This window comes from Oppia nitens, unplaced genomic scaffold (genome assembly GCF_028296485.1).
Source record: "Oppia nitens isolate AA-2021 unplaced genomic scaffold, nextdenovo-longstitch-racon4-pilon3 scaffold1_pilon_pilon_pilon, whole genome shotgun sequence".
Taxonomy (NCBI): domain Eukaryota; kingdom Metazoa; phylum Arthropoda; class Arachnida; order Sarcoptiformes; family Oppiidae; genus Oppia; species Oppia nitens.
Genome location: NW_026533199.1, coordinates 2,038,393 through 2,055,192, shown reverse-complemented (window position 1 = coordinate 2,055,192; position 16,800 = coordinate 2,038,393). Strand labels below are relative to the sequence as shown.

Below are 16,800 nucleotides of genomic sequence, written 5' to 3'. Positions count from 1 at the left end.
TTTTCTAATGTAATAGAAATTACTGTAAAAAACAAACAAATAAGCCGTCAGTTAATAGTTAGTTATATACAGTGTGTGATTGACTTATACTCTGTATTACTAATAATAATATAAATGACACACACTTTCTAATTATACAATATATTCTGTGACAACAATAGTAGTGTTAAAAACATTTTTTTTTATATATTTATTTATCACTAAATATTAAATACAATTTATGTGACCATTGATTGTATGTGTGATTGCAATGCTATGACTCAATACTTATTAAATGTATTGTCTTTTAACTAAATGATTAGTGAATGATGTTGTGGTGAAAATACATACCAAACAACATTTATTTTATAATTATTATTAATAATAATAATACCGACACTAAAATATATATTTAATAAATAAAAGTAATTGTTTTGTTTGTTTAATTTAATAATAATAATAATAAAAATGATTTTTGATTACAAATTTCTATCAAAATCTCATTTGAAGGGATTTGAAAATTATAAGGTATTAAAAATTATTTTTTTATTAACTATTTATTTATTTATTTGTTAATTATTATTATTATCCAGGTAAAATAACTAATTTTAAGTTAAATATGTTTAATTTTTTTCTCGTATATTTACATTAACTTTTATTTTATGTTATAATTTTAATAATTATTATACATATGATATTAATGATAGTAAATAGGAAATGATAGGACAGGTATTATTGCATGTGTTTGTTATCATTATAAAAATGTTTTATAATTTATATATAATTTTTGTTTAATTATTATAATAATTAAATTAATTATTTTTATTTTTAAAATTAATGAATTTATTTATGATATTAAAGATATTAATAATTTATGATAAATTAAATAGTTTTTATTTAGTCAAACAAACAAATCTATTTATTTATATTAAAAATAATTTAATAAAAATAGACAAATTATTATTTTTTGTATATTTTAGTTTTCAATTCAATGATAATCGCAATTATTATAAATTAAAAACTGAGTTTTAAATCCAAAGTTCATATGAATATAACTGCCGACAAATCGCATGTTTACAGCATTTATTTATTACATATATATATATATTTAAAAGCTATAGATATGTCAGAAAAAATTAATGATAATTTTATTATTAACAACAAATAATTTGTTGGCCATAAGCCATATGATATATAAGCAAATAATCTCTAAGTAGGTCCTTATCAACAAATGAATTGATTCATTAGTGATATAAAAATAAATATTGTATACAAATATTTGCATACTTTCACACATACATTATATATTAAATACACAACATATTTATTGGTGATAATAATGATATATTTATATATGATATGATTGCTAATTTGGAAACCAATTGTTATTATGTCTAATAATAATATTAATAATAATGATATTGTCTATTGATATATACAGTACAGTTCACTGGACACCAGCCCTCTTAGCAATTATGTGATGCATCCCTTCTGGAACCTAACGGTTCAGGTAATCCATAAAATAATAAGATTTAAAAGATAATCTGATGACCTTATGTGTGACAGATTGTTCCCAAATGGTTGGCACCTAATGTATTGACATTTGTCGGCTTCCTGTTTACTGTGGGCAACGGCATCCTATTGACTATTTACGACCGAGATTTTTACGGATCAAGCGATTCAGTGGACAAACGCTTATGGCCGGCAGTGCCCGCTTGGGTCTGGYTAATCTGTGCTGTTAATCACTTTCTAGCCCATACATTGGATGGCATTGATGGCAAACAAGCCCGACGTACCGGTTCCAGTGGACCACTCGGAGAACTTATGGATCACGGAATGGACAGCTGGACGGCACTATTCATACCATTCTGTATATATTCAATCTTTGGACGATCCGACTATAGCGAGTGTCCATTGAGAATGTTATTCATATTTTGGACAATATTCATAACATTTTATTTGTCTCATTGGGAAAAATACAATACCGGCATACTATACCTGCCCTGGAGTTACGATGTCTCCCAAATAGCTCTAATGATCATGTATTTGGCTACTAGTTTCTGGTCGTATAAGTTATGGAAGTTCGAGATGCCGTTCCTTGAGATTACCAGTGGCCGACTGTTTGAATTGATATCTTACGGTAGGATTAGCTTAAGTTTTAAAATATATTATTATTACCAGTAAATAATTAAAATTTACTAATTATTTTTGATCACTATATACCGGTATATATATATATATATATATATCTACCAAAAAATAGCTGGTTGTTTTATAGCGTCAGCACCCGTCACCATATATAATGTATATTCCTGTAAAACCCAAAAACAGCCTAATTTTTGGGAGTCATTCCGGCCTTTGATGCCTCTCTTAGTCTTATTTTCGACTACCACTGCTTGGGCCGTATTTTCCCCAAACAATATTATTGAAATTGATCCAAGGTGCTTTTATTTTATGGTCGGAACTGTCTTCTCAAATATTGCTGTTAGTAATTAACTTTTAATTACAAAAAAAAATAATTGATTTTATTGATTGATTTGTTTTTTGTTTTAAAAACTTTTAGTGTCGGTTAATAGTTAGTCAAATGTCTTCAACACGATGTGAAGCCATCAACTGGTTTTTGATGCCGTTAGCGGCCATTGTCTTAGTGGTAACATTGTTRCCAATCAGTCAGTCGCAGGAACTACTTCTTTTGCGAGCCATGTCTCTATTGTTTACCTTAAGTCACATTCATTACGCTGTTTGTATTGTACGACAAATGTGTGATCACTTCAGGATCAACTGTTTTTCGTTGAAAAAGAGGGACTCCGCTGACGATAGTGAAGAAGCAGAAAGTTTAGGTAAATTAAAGAAATAAATAAATGGTTTTTTGTCGATAGATATTTGCAAACAAATTAATCTTATCTTAGTTTAAGACCTGGTTTATCAAAAATAAATAAAAATTGTGGACCGAATATTTCAACTCAAAACCTCATTGTATTTTTTAAAACATAATTTTTGAATATATATTTCAAAATAATATATATTTTTAAAATTCGTTATTTAAGGAATTTTAGTTTAATAATAATAATTAAAAAAAAATATTGAATCATTCGTTGCCTATATTTAAAAAAAAGAAAAATGTTATTTAAGTTATTTTTGTTAACTTATATTATTATTTACACATTTCCTATATTTAACAGTATATTTATTTAAAAAACTAACTGCTTAATTGCTTAACAGTAGATAATTAAACGATCAAATGATTTGTTTGTAAATTATTTATTATAAAATCATTATAATGAACACATGATATTAGTTTAATTGACAATTTTTTTGTAAATACTCTATTTGAATACAATAACAACAAAAAATCAAATTTATTATTAATTAAATAACACTTAATTTAAACAATTTATGCCAAAAATTAGTTTTTAAAAAATTAACTATAAAACTAGTCTATTTGAAATTATATATATATATATATATTTATATATATCATATACATCTATTTTTCCAATGAAATAGAAATTTTTTTGGATCCAATTTATATTAATTGATATAATTTTTTTGTCTATATTTTTTATTATACAATACATATATGTTTTTTGTTTTTTTCTCAATTATTTTTGTTATTATCATGTTTCGATAATTTGATTTTTAAAAAAATATTTTTTTGACAGTCAATTTACGGTAAAATATATTATATATATAATATATATAAATTGTTTTGTTTTTAAAATAAATAATCTAATGATTAGTCAATAAAATAAAAATTTGAAAAATCTAAACTATTGCTAATTTTTATGTCGATTCATTCATTTTCATCATAATTATAATTTTAAGTGCAAATAGTGCTAATTTAGTGCAATGATTGTGCTTAACAAATAACATAACATACTTTAAAATTTGTAATCAATAAAAAAAATATAATTACCTGTAATTATTATTAGCAAATAAATTGCATACAAACTTTTGATTACACTTATGATTACTTTTTTTAAAAAAATTATTATTATTATAAAATAAATAAATAATTATTTGTCCCATTATTAACCAACAACAACAAAATGCACCAAAACTTTTCAATAAAGTGCAGAAAACTTGGATTTTAAACTCTTGTAAAATGTTTTTTAAGTATTATTTTTAAAAATTAATAATTCAACAAATTATGTAAATTATAAACAAACAAAAGAAAAAAAAGTAAAAACAAATTTTTTTAAAAATTATTCAAAAAAAATAAAGTAAACAAATTATAACAAAATTACAAATAAACAAAAAAAACAATAATAGCGTATAATAATGCAATACACATGTGATTATTATTATGTGATTGCATTGAATGTATTTTTTTAAAAATTTATTACTACTGTATATTAAAGCCATAGATTGCATATTATGTTTGTTTGTTATACTGTATGTTCGGCTTCGGTGTCAAACACTTGTGGACAGACATGCAATACATGTGACCTTCAGTTATGGCGTCTTTGTTTGCATTCAACCAATAGGTAGTGATCACCAAAAATAATAGATCCCTCAAAGACAACACCGTTTATTTAGTGGCCAACAAAACATCCCACCGCAAGACGTGCCAAGMCSTACAAAGTTTTTTTTGACACCATATAAGACAACTGTGCCATCAATTGATCCAAACGTTTGAGAGCTCTTCATATTTTTCCCTCCATTGTCTTCATATACACCACCACTTCATTGCCTCAATGGTTAGCGAAACAAACAATTGATTTAATTGATCTCAATTAATATATCAGTTGTTTATAAGATTTTGTTTATGATGTCATTTGTAGGACAAATCGTGTGCCAAAAAGTCTTGACCACCAAAAATATGACGGGTTTTTACAGACAATGAGAAACTCATTGACAACAACGACAACCAATGAATCGATTAGTTCTTCGGACGTAATGAACATAAACCACAGTATCACTATTGAGACCAACAATAGGACAGCTATGCCATTGAGTCAGTCGATGGCTGCCTCAGTGGCCGTCAAAAAATCGCAGCCAAAAGTCAAGTGTGTCGATAGCGGCGGTTCGCGACCAACAAAAAGACCGCCATCGGAGCGACGGTTCAAATGCGATCAATGCGAACGTATGTCTTATTATTTTTAACGAATCAATCTATTGATCACTTTATTGACTTTTGTTTTGCCATCTTATAGGTATGTTTTTCACCCGCAAAGACGTCAAAAGACATCTCGTAGTGCACACAGGTATCCGAAACTTTGCCTGTCCTTACTGTACGCAACGATTTGGACGTAAAGATCACTTAGTACGGCACGCAAAGAAAAGCCACAATCGGGACACCCGGTCATCGACCACAATGAAAGGTTCGTCGAGTTCTTCAGCTCATCCAAACTCAGCAAACATCAAATGCCAAACAATGCCAAATCTAATTGAGCCAAAAATGACTGCCATTCCTGTATTGGGTCACCAAATGGCACACAATCATCACCACAACAGTCATATGAAACAGACGTTCAACTATTCGGGTAATCAGAATTCAGTTTTGTTGGCCAACAACACAGTAGTCAACAATAATCACAATACCAGTGCCGTAGACAATCACTGTCCAAACAATAATAATTATCCACTCAATTGTAACGCCAATGTTAATGGCATTGGGATGACAGCCGGAATCCATGCAAACGAGTCATTATGTCATTACATGCCTGGATGTCATAATTTTGATGACATGATGTCGCCCAATGCCCATAAAAGTGAGACACCATCGCCACTAACACCGCACCATTACTTTACATTTCCAGTGAATTCCAGTGCACTGTCCACCTATCCATTGGCCAATCATTGTCCATCATTTATACCTAACTGTTTGGTAACCAATACAGGGCCGCTGCCGTCGAACAGTTCATGCGGCCAAACAACGACCGCTGTAGCAGCTTTCGGTATACCGGTGTCTAATATGGTGTCCAATAATAATAATCATAACCCAATTACCTCAAACCACCCCCCGATCCACACAGCATTCTCTGTGGACGTCAATCCATCACTACCTCACTTCAATCAGGCCTTCCAATAGGTCCATATCATACAAGTATAGATCAAGTCATTCATTAATTGCTCAAATAAGTGCCTCAAATGAAATGAAATACAAGATTATTAAAGAGATCACTAAATGAAATAATATTATTATTTTTAATTAAGAAAAAGCAAACAAATAATGAAAGCGCACAGAAAATACAAACAAATGAAACAATTTTTAATTGAACCCAAATCTACCTCAAGATTACCTCAAGATTTATACCTCAAGTTTATAAAAAAACAAATGGATTGAAATGCTCAACAAAAGTGATTATATAATATCGATTGTTTAGACGTTTATTACGATTATTACTATTATTATTATAACTAGAAATGAATATTTAGTTGATATTATTACTTTATTTTTTTATATATATAAATATACCGGTAACTACTATTACCGTAATAAGTATCAGTTACTCATGAATACATACCATTTATTAATAATTATATAATATAATTAATGAATAGTTACTATATTTTGTAATTTAGTTGTTTTCATATATATATATTTTTTTTGTCTGAAATATCTTCAATTGAAAAGTCTTATGTCAAATAGTTTTGTGTTGAATCCCGGACTTTAATCATTGATATCCAAGTTTTTTTTAAATAGAAATTTTAACCAAAAATGACAAAAAAAATATTAGTCAAAGTATTGGAGAAATAATAATATTTTTTCTAAAAGAAAATAGTATTTTTTCTTAAATTAAAATTTATAGTATCAATAATATTTTTTTACTATAATATTGCTATTAGTTTTGTATATAAAAGAGAAATATTTTTTACTAATATAGTAATTATGAATTGTTTGTGCCTTAAATAGTTGTAAACATAAAATTATATAATGTTTGGGTACTAAACAAAAAATATTTGTTTTTTTTTTTGAAAAAAAATTCTCTTTAACAGCAAAATTGTTTGTATCATTGCTAACTCGTTAAATGTTTTTGTTTTTCAGATAATGCCATAAATACCTCATTTTAGTATTAGTAATACTATATATTAAAAAAATACTGCCATATTTCTAGTAATTTTATTATTATTATAAAAAATTTAAATGTTTTATATTATATATTTGTTCCTATTATGTGCCAATCATTGTTAATTAAGAAAAACCGCGATAACAATAATGTTATACTGTATGTATATGTTATATACTAAAAAAAATTGTTTAATTGTTTTTCATCTATTGATGCCATAATTACCGGTGAAGTAATAATTATTGTATTTTTCAATAATCAAGTAGTGTTTATAAATGTCTGTTTCTTGTGGTTTATTTGAATACCGATACTTATTATTATTACTATTATTATTATTATTGAAAATGTAATATTAGATTTGAAATTCTAGACTTTTTTTTACATATGTAATACATTTTTTTAAAAATTACTAAATTTTAAGTAATGTTAAAATATTATTTTTGTTATCAATATATATAATTTGATTTTTCAACTTTTAAGATAAATATAAATATAGATACTTGATTTTTTTGATAATTTTTATAATCTAATAACATTTAAATAATGTTTTGATATTATGTTTAAACAATATATGAAAGTTTTGAACAACAAATGCATTTCAGACGTATAATGCATTAAAATACTACCTCATTATTGATTAAATTTATATAATTTAATAATTTTTTATTATATTTTGAAATTATACTTTTTTGTTAATTGTATTAATAAAAATAATGTAATAAATAAAAAATTATGAGATTAATAAACGAATGATAAATCTACTATTAGTTTGAATATCTTTTATATATTTTACTATTTTTTAAATATTTATTTAACTGCTCAGAACGCATACCTGTCCTCCCATAGCTTATTGTAAGTTAGGGAACGGTCATCAACGACCACAACAGCCGGACCACTAGTGGTCAGCGTTGGGTCGATATCACGCTCAGACAGGTATGCCATTCACTCGTCATCGCAGTTAAGGCTGACTTCACATATTGGATGTGAAGCTAAGGAAACATACTATAGAAATGATTCTGTGAAGTATGATCTTAAAGCTAACCTTCCCTTAGACTACACATCCCATCGAATCGCATGTATTATGTGTTACAGTCTATAAAGATTTTTATTAATTAATTTTTGCAAAATTTAAAATTAATATTAAATCAAATTGACTCCCGATATCTAAATTAAATTAAATGCAAAATATATTTTAATGTAATTTATTGCAATGTAATCAATATTTAAATCTATTTAATAAAATATAACTAAATCTAATGATTATTTTCAATACATTTAATTAGCTTTCAATAACAATAACTTATCATTGATAAGAAAAAAGTTTTAAAACTTATTTATAATAATAAGTTACTACTAATACTAATAATAGGARTAAATCTCGTGATTCATTAAATTTGTTAAATGTTTTCCATTTGATATGAAAATTCAAATTTGATTTCAATTATAATCTGTTGATTATATCGTATATATTATAATATATACTATATATTATATTATAATTATTTAATAACAAAATCCACTGTTTGTGAGACTATGGCATCTAAAGTGGATGATTGCAGTCGTGATCTGTCTCTACATAAGGCTGTCTTCACCGGACAGATAGAAACTCTTGAAGAGTTATTGAAGAAGATTAACGAAAAAGATGTCAACCGTCAGGACATTCACGGTAACACTGCACTGATTATAGCTGTTATGAAAGGCAATCACCGATGCGTTGAATTATTGCTGAAAAGCGGTGCACTGACCACTGTCCGCAATGAACTTAATTGGATGTCTGTACACGAAGCTATCAGCTATGGCCACATACCGACCATTAAGTTATTGAATGATGCAGTCTCTCACCGAATACTTCGGTTCCTCAAACGAGACAATCTGTTCAAACTTGTCGACAGTATTAAAGAGGACTTTGAGTTGAGTTTTGATTTTCAAATCAAAGACTACAATCCGGAAGCCATCACTGGTCCGCCAGAGTTCAAGTATTTGGTMAACAAAAAGGGTCTCAGAATTAGAGTCGATGTACAGACAACTGATACATTTCACACAAAACACGAAGAATTTCATTTAATTTTCGATTTGAGCCAAACGAGTGACACATTTGTCATTATAATGGTCGGCGAAAATATTCCGGTTTACCAAAGGGTCACTTATGATGACTGGAATGGTGTTATCAATCAGATATTTAGTGGCGTTACTGCTGATGAAGAGATAAGAAGTTTGTTACAGAAGGAGAACACATGCGCTAAGTTGGATATAACAACTCAGATGACGACACAACAAACGAAAGTACCCATCTTTAAGAAGTTGGTCACCAAAAAGGTTGGCAAATATACGACTAATGTGTTTGAATCGTTAGCTATTGAATTGATAACTAAGACACGAACTGAGCATATGATAAACCGCGAAAACAGCACAACTAATGTAATCGAATCGTTAGCACCGCCGCCGCCGTTGGCCCGACATATCAGTTGGGAAGAATACATCAATTCATCGAAAGGTCAGTGGCCTCACTTTGGACGACAAAAAATAGAGAAATCCGAAGCCAAACGTGTGTCCATTGTTGTCGGTTTGACCGATGAAATTAGTTTCCAATGGAAATGGATAGTCAAAGAAGCGGAACAATTGCTTAGTCAACAGTTGATCGCATTTATCACTCGACTGATCGATGATTTGCCGAAAGGATTTCCAGTATTCATCGACTATCCACTCAAACAAAACGTTTACATGAAATGGAAACTCAAGTCATTTGATCTCAAATCAGATTTCGATGAATCGCTGTTTGAAATTCCGCCTAATTTTGAACAAAGAGTTATCTTTCGTGTAGAAAGAAATGGTGAACACAATTAATATCAATATTTATTTGAATTAATTTTTTAAAAAAAGTATTATTTTGAGATTTTCTTTATTTTTTTCTAAATCTATATTTTCATACTCTATATTTAATTTGAAATTAATATACTCCTGTTTCTACTGTATATACAGTAAAAAATAATATTTGTTTATTCATTGGTATAAAAATATAATAAAACTTTTTTTAATGAAATTTTTTAATTAAACAAAAACATAACTAACTTATCATTGATATAAAGGTCGGACCTACTAATTAATTAGTCTTAGAATTTGATATAAAAATATGTAGAAATTGTGATAAAATCAATATTTATTTTATAAAATAAAATAAATTATTAAAATATAATTATTAATTTATTGATTGTATTCATTGAAATTAATCTATTTTTATGAATAAATTACTAATTACTAAATAGCTAATCAATTTAATTAAATTAATTATAAATATTTACAAACATCAAAACATATTTTATAGAGTATTATTTAAAATATTAATAGTAAATAAATTATAAATATTTAGATTATTATTTGTTTCTCTAAATTAAATAAAAAATTAAATTATATAATAATGAATAAAATTATAAGACTAATAATCTATTGATAAATGCAACTATTAGTTTGAATATATTTTTATATTTGTTTATATTTATTTAACTGCTCAGAACGCATACCTGTCCTCCCTTAGCTTATGGTAAGTTAGGGAACGGTCATCAACGACCACAACAGCCGGACCACTAGTGGTCAGCGTTGGGTCGATATCACGCTCAGACAGGTATGCCATTCACTCGTCATCGCAGTTAAGGCTGACTTCACATATTGGATGTGAAGCTAAGGAAACATACTATAGAAATGATTCTGTGAAGTATGATCTTAAAGCTAACCTTTCCTTAGACTACACATCCCATCAAATCACATGTATTATGTGTTACAGTCTATAAAGATTTTTATTAATTAATTTTTGCAAAATTTAAAACTAATATTAAATCAAATTGACTCCCAATATCTAAATTAAATTAAATGCAAAATATATTTTAATGTAATTTATTGCAATGTAATCAATATTTAAATCTATTATATTTAAGTACAATATAATTAAATCTAATGCATATTTTCAAAARCATAATCTTTCAATAAAAATAACTTATCAATGATAAGAAAAATGTTTAAAAACTTATTTGTTATTTATTAATATTTATTACTAATAATAAATGTAAATCTCGCGATTCATTTAATTTGTTAAATATTTTYATTTGATTTGTATTATTGGTTCATATTTGGTTTTAATTATAAACTGTTAAWTTTTTTATTAAAGCTAAGAGTGRAGTGTTTTTGAGAGTATGACATCCAAAGAGGATKATTTCAACCGTAATCTGTCTCTACATAAGGCTGTCTTCAGCGGACAGATAGAAACTGTCGAAAAGTTGTTGCAGAAGATGAATGAAAAAGATGTCAACCGTCAGGACATTCACGGAAACACTGCACTACTTATAGCTATCATGAAAGGCAATCACCGGTGCGTTGAACTATTGTTGAAAAGCGGTGCACTGACCACTGCCCGCAATGAACTCAATTGGGCGTCTTTTAATGAGGCCATCAGCTATGGACACATACCGACTATTAAGATATTGAACGACGCGATCTCTAACCGAATATTTCGATTTCTAAAACGAGAAAATCTATACAAACTTGTCGATAGTATTAAAGACGACTTTRAGTTAAGTTTTGATTTCCAAATCAAAGACTTGAATCCGGACGCCATCACTGGTCCKCCAGAGTTCAAGTTTTTGGTCAACAAAAAGGGTCTCAGAATTAGAGTCGATGTGCAAACAACTGATACATTTCACACAAAACATGAAGAATTTCATTTAATCTTCAATTTGAACCAAACGAGTGACACATTTGTAAATATAATGGTCGGCGAAAATATTCCGGTTTACCAAAGGGTTACTTATGATGACTGGAATGGTGTTATCAATCAGATATTTAGTGGCGTTACTGCTGATGAAGAGATAAGAAGTTTGTTACAGAAGGAGAATATATGCGTTAAGTTGGATATAACAACTCAGACGACAACACAACATACGAAAGTACCCATCTTTAAGAAAATGGTCACCAAAAAGGTTGGCAAATATAGCACTAATGTGTTTGAATCGTTAGCCATTGAATTAACAACTAAGACACGAACCGAGCATATGATAAACCGCGAAAACAGCGCAAATAATGTAATTGAATCGTTAGCACCGCCGCCGCCGTTGGCCCGACATATCAGTTGGGAAGAATACATCAATTCACCGAAAGGTCAGTGGCCTCACTTTGGACGACAAAAAATAGAGAAATCCGAAGCCAAACGTGTGTCCATTGTTGTCGGTTTGACCGATGAAATTAGTTTCCAATGGAAATGGATAGTCAAAGAAGCGGAACAATTGCTTAGTCAACAGTTGATCGCATTTATCACTCGACTGATCGATGATTTGCCGAAAGGATTTCCAGTATTCATCGACTATCCACTCAAACAAAACGTTTACATGAAATGGAAACTCAAGTCATTTGATCTCAAATCAGACTTCGAGGAATCGTTGTTTGATATTCCATCTAATTTTGAACAAAGAGTTATCTTTCGTGTAGAAAGAAATGTTTAAAACAATTAATATCAATATTTATTTGCTATTTATTTTTTGTTGTTGAGATTATCTTTATTTTTTCAAATCCTAAAATTTATCTGTATATAATAATATATTTTCATACTCTATATTCAATGTGATATTAATATTTTAATTTAAAAATACAATATTGCTGTAATAAACTGGTAATAAACTTTACAAATATAAATAGTTTTAATATAATAATAAAATAAAATTTTATTTAATTTTGTCATTTATTTGTTTTTATTAATTTCTATATCAAACTGAGTCTATATTAAGTTATCATTTATATAATAGTTGGATCTAATGATAGATTAGTCTTACAAGTTTGAGATTAAAAGATAACTAGAAATTATAATAAAGTTAACATTTTTAAATAGTATCTAAAATATTAAATTTTATATCTTAAAATTTTTCTTATCATTGAAATCTAATTAAATGTATTGAAAATAAACATTAGATTTAGTTATGTTATATTAAATAGATTTAAATATTGATTACATTAGAATAAATTACATTAAAATATATTTTGCATTTAATTTAATTTAGATATTGGGAGTCAATTTGATTTAATATTAATTTTAAATTTTGCAAAAATTAATTAATAAAAATCTTTATAGACTGTAACACATAATACATGTGATTCGATGGGATGTGTAGTTTAAGGAAAGGTTAGCTTTAAGATCATACTTCACAGAATCATTTCTATAGTATGTTTCCTTAGCTTCACATCCAATATGTGAAGTCAGCCTTAACTGCGATGACGAGTGAATGGCATACCTGTCTGAGCGTGATATCGACCCAACGCTGACCACTAGTGGTCCGGCTGTTGTGGTCGTTGATGACCGTTCCCTAACTTAACATAAGCTAAGGGAGGACAGGTATGCGTTCTGAGCAGTTAAATAAATATAAACAAATATAAAAATATATTCAAACTAATAGTTGCATTTATCAATAGATTATTAGTCTTATAATTTTATTCATTATTTATAATTTTAATATCATAATTAAATTTTTTTATTTAATTTAGAGAAACAAATAATAATCTAAATATAATTTATTTACTATTAATATTTTAAATAATACTCTATAAAATATGTTTTGATGTTTTTTAAATATTTATAAGTAATTTAATTAAATTGATTAGCTATTAGTAATTTATTCATAAAAATAGATTAATTTCAATGAATACAATCAATAAATTAATAATTATATTTTAATAATTTATTTTATATTATAAAATTTTTGGCACTTTTTAAAGACATTGCTTATACAAGTTTCTAGTTTTTTTGTTGAAAATTAATTATTTATTATTATATTAAAATTTATGAACAAATTTTTTTAAGACTATAAAAATCTTTTAAAATCTATATTAAATAAAAATATACCGTTAATAAAATGTTAGTGAAAAAAAATCAATGTATGTATATATAGTTACTATTTATATATAAAAAACAACAACAAACTTTATGTGTAAAATATATGCTTAAATAAAATGTTAAATTATTGTATATATATATTGTTGTTTAAAAACATAAAATGCCATCAAAATAATAACTTAGTATAACATTATTATATAATAATAATAATATATTGTTTATTATATTAAGTAAATTATGAACTAATGGGATGTCTGTGTTTGTCTCTCTCTCTCCCATTCTTTAAAGAATACTTTTGGTGGTAATTGTTCTTTCAGTGTATTGTTTTTTGAGCCGCTTTTTCAGTTCTGTCGGGAACTATACCACAAAAAAATCATTTAAAAAAATTAATAAATTATTAGCAAAACGATTGATAAAAAGCACAGCAAATGTATAATAATAATAATACAGTATATGAATAGTTTGAAGAGACATACCTTTGAATAGCAATTCTTACAGCAAGGCTTGAGGTCGACGTCATAAAACTTGGACTTCTGGCTGAGTTTGGTGTCACACCACGAACACTGGAAGTGGTCCACACACCAGGCTTTGTTCAATGCTGTCACCTGATCCCCCTATTAAGAGTTAACATTTTTTTTAAAAATTAATAATAGTTACACAAACACACAACAAATTGATGTCACTTTCAATATACCTGTATTACTTGATTACAGACAAAGCATAGATTGCCAAACAATTGGTGATAATGTGTCTCACAATAGGCCAACCCTTTCTTTTCGTAGTGTCTGTGACCCAAAAATGGCTTTTCACTGTTAAAAATATTAATCAATTAATCAATATTTATAATTTTGTCAATAAGGTTTGTCATAATTTATAACTTCAACAACAACAACAAATATTAGTCACCATTTGGCACAGACAAAGTGCTCGACGTGCCAGTTCTTGCCCAATGCCGTAACAATACGTTCCTCAATAGGTCGATGACAGGCACCGCATATAGGAATACCCATTTTGTCGTGACATCGGAGACAATAGAGTTCCTCTTTGATGGTCCGGGCGTCCGAGTTTAGTTCTTGGCCACAGTTTTTGCAGTTAAAGTGATACGGATGGTATGGTTCGCCCTATAAAATTAATGTGGAATTGTAGTAAAAATTTATTTACAATACTATTATTTTAATTAACAATAATAATAATCTTTTTTTTTATATTAGTCGACTAGCCTTATATTTAATGGGCGCCCCCTCGTCGATAATTGAATGGCACTTAAAGCATATATATTTGCCGACAGCTGCGGCTCTTTCTTTATTATTACAGTCATTACAGAGGGCGCGACCCTTATTCTTGAAGAATCCCTGATCGGCGAGTGCTGTCTGACATAACTCGCACCGGAAGCACATCGGATGCCAATTGTTGTTAAGCGCTTTAATTACTCGACCTTTTTTATATTATTAAAAATTAATGAATACATATAATTAGTAAATTTCAAAGTTTATTATTATCAATTGAATGCCCGGCCTAGTAGTCTCGGGTCTAGTGTTATTACCGATGACAAACTCATGACAGGCTCCACAGCACGGGGCGAACAGTACGTGGAAGTCGTGTTCGCAGTACTTCCGGCCCTCAAACTCGTAGAAAATCGCGTCTTTACTAAACGGACGAAAACATTGGGCACAAACAAAACACGACTGATGCCATACCTCACCACCTAAATCATTGGGTAGACATCAATGGGGTCAAACATTTTAGTAATTTTCAATTTTGGTTATTTCGGTTATTAAGAATACAATAAAAAAAATCCCTAATTTATTATCAATTGTAGATATGATTTATTCAAACATCAATATTATCATACAATTAATTTTCTTATAGAAATAATTAATTTCATACAACAATGTAACTTGATCACTTTTAGTCTAGACAATATTCAGTTACGGTATATATGATATATAACTATATATATATAATAATTTAACTAACAAAATTTATTTAACTAATAAATAGTAACTAACAAACTAATAAATAAATAATATAGATACTATCAATAGTAAATTTTATTTGTATTAATTAATTGTACATTACTTTTTTTCCTTATATTAGTTAACAAAACAAAAAACAAATGTATCATGGATATATTAATATATGATTTATATATATAAAAAAGTATTTACATTGTAATAAAAATACCTAGAATATATTTTATTTTATTTTTTTATTTTTAAATCTTGATAATTATTATTTTTCTATTTAATTTTCTATCCAAATATTAAATTCATGATAAAAATTAATGTTTTAATTACAAACAAAACTGATGATCAAAATTATGAGACAATTACCTGAATTGACAATCTTTTCTCTTTCCTCGAAACCCTCATTACATCGGCTGCAAAACATATTGGAAGTACTCGACGACATTGTTGGACAATATCGGCGATTTTGGACACAATTTGTTGACCAGATGTGTGCGAAATTTGAAGACACAGTCAAAAAAACAAACAAATCCTTTACTAATTCATTAAAACTGTTTCATAAAACTATAGACTCTCTCTCTCTCTCTCTTCTCTATGAAAGTCATTCAGTTTGTATGGCTATGTACTTGACGTCAGGTTAGGGCTAATGTGAGAGGAGAGAGACCCCACCCCTAGTGTAGGCTATTATAGCACAGGTTTTTCAGAGCACCGATACTATTGGAAAAATGTGTGTTTATTATGTTAACTAATACTACAGTATAATATATACAGTGTGTCACAGATGGACATATGTTTAAAACATTTTGTTTTAGAGGTATAAAAACTTGTCGATCACTTTGACGATTATCAGCAGCACTTCAAACGGATTAAATGTCTTCAATGGACTGTCGTCTATAATATATGTAGTTGAAGGACATGTATATATATATATATATATATAATAAATATGTGTATATGATATGCAATCTGTCAA

The 16,800-nt window shown here is 27.9% G+C and overlaps 5 protein-coding genes and 3 non-coding genes across 8 annotated transcripts; 5 read left to right on the top strand and 3 right to left on the bottom strand.

Moving 5' to 3' along the window:
* The first annotated feature begins 451 nt into the window (after positions 1–451).
* LOC128951859 (ethanolaminephosphotransferase 1-like) lies at positions 452–3,011 on the top strand. The gene is made up of 6 exons (XM_054297143.1): positions 452–507; positions 1,421–1,489; positions 1,546–2,119; positions 2,243–2,463; positions 2,543–2,819; positions 2,889–3,011. The coding sequence occupies exons 2-6, from the start codon at positions 1,460–1,462 to the stop codon at positions 2,891–2,893; spliced, it is 1,107 nt and encodes a 368-aa protein (XP_054153118.1). The 5' UTR covers positions 452–507; positions 1,421–1,459; the 3' UTR covers positions 2,894–3,011.
* Positions 3,012–4,332: 1,321 nt separating this feature from the next.
* Positions 4,333–6,412, top strand: LOC128952080 (uncharacterized). Its single transcript, XM_054297414.1, has 3 exons — positions 4,333–4,679; positions 4,764–5,065; positions 5,136–6,412. The coding sequence occupies exons 2-3, from the start codon at positions 4,822–4,824 to the stop codon at positions 6,011–6,013; spliced, it is 1,122 nt and encodes a 373-aa protein (XP_054153389.1). The 5' UTR covers positions 4,333–4,679; positions 4,764–4,821; the 3' UTR covers positions 6,014–6,412.
* A 1,394-nt stretch (positions 6,413–7,806) lies between these two features.
* LOC128953063 (small nucleolar RNA U3) lies at positions 7,807–8,025 on the bottom strand. The gene has a single exon (XR_008484456.1). It is a non-coding gene; the product is annotated as a small nucleolar RNA U3 (small nucleolar RNA).
* Positions 8,026–8,525: 500 nt separating this feature from the next.
* Positions 8,526–9,836, top strand: LOC128952840 (ankyrin repeat domain-containing protein 13C-like). Its single transcript, XM_054298293.1, has one exon. It carries the CDS (start codon positions 8,526–8,528, stop codon positions 9,834–9,836), a length of 1,311 nt encoding a protein of 436 aa, XP_054154268.1.
* A 656-nt stretch (positions 9,837–10,492) lies between these two features.
* Positions 10,493–10,711, bottom strand: LOC128953064 (small nucleolar RNA U3). The gene has a single exon (XR_008484457.1). It is a non-coding gene; the product is annotated as a small nucleolar RNA U3 (small nucleolar RNA).
* A 431-nt stretch (positions 10,712–11,142) lies between these two features.
* Positions 11,143–12,507, top strand: LOC128952212 (ankyrin repeat domain-containing protein 13C-B-like). The gene has a single exon (XM_054297564.1). It carries the CDS (start codon positions 11,177–11,179, stop codon positions 12,476–12,478), a length of 1,302 nt encoding a protein of 433 aa, XP_054153539.1. The 5' UTR covers positions 11,143–11,176; the 3' UTR covers positions 12,479–12,507.
* Positions 12,508–13,161: 654 nt separating this feature from the next.
* LOC128953066 (small nucleolar RNA U3) lies at positions 13,162–13,380 on the top strand. Its single transcript, XR_008484458.1, has one exon. It is a non-coding gene; the product is annotated as a small nucleolar RNA U3 (small nucleolar RNA).
* A 653-nt stretch (positions 13,381–14,033) lies between these two features.
* On the bottom strand, positions 14,034–16,699 carry LOC128952666 (LIM and senescent cell antigen-like-containing domain protein 1). Its single transcript, XM_054298097.1, has 7 exons — positions 16,194–16,699; positions 15,404–15,565; positions 15,081–15,295; positions 14,767–14,981; positions 14,555–14,669; positions 14,337–14,474; positions 14,034–14,217 (listed from the first exon to the last, which is right to left on the bottom strand). The coding sequence occupies exons 1-7, from the start codon at positions 16,270–16,272 to the stop codon at positions 14,143–14,145; spliced, it is 999 nt and encodes a 332-aa protein (XP_054154072.1). The 5' UTR covers positions 16,273–16,699; the 3' UTR covers positions 14,034–14,142.
* Between the last annotated feature and the right edge of the window lie 101 nt (positions 16,700–16,800).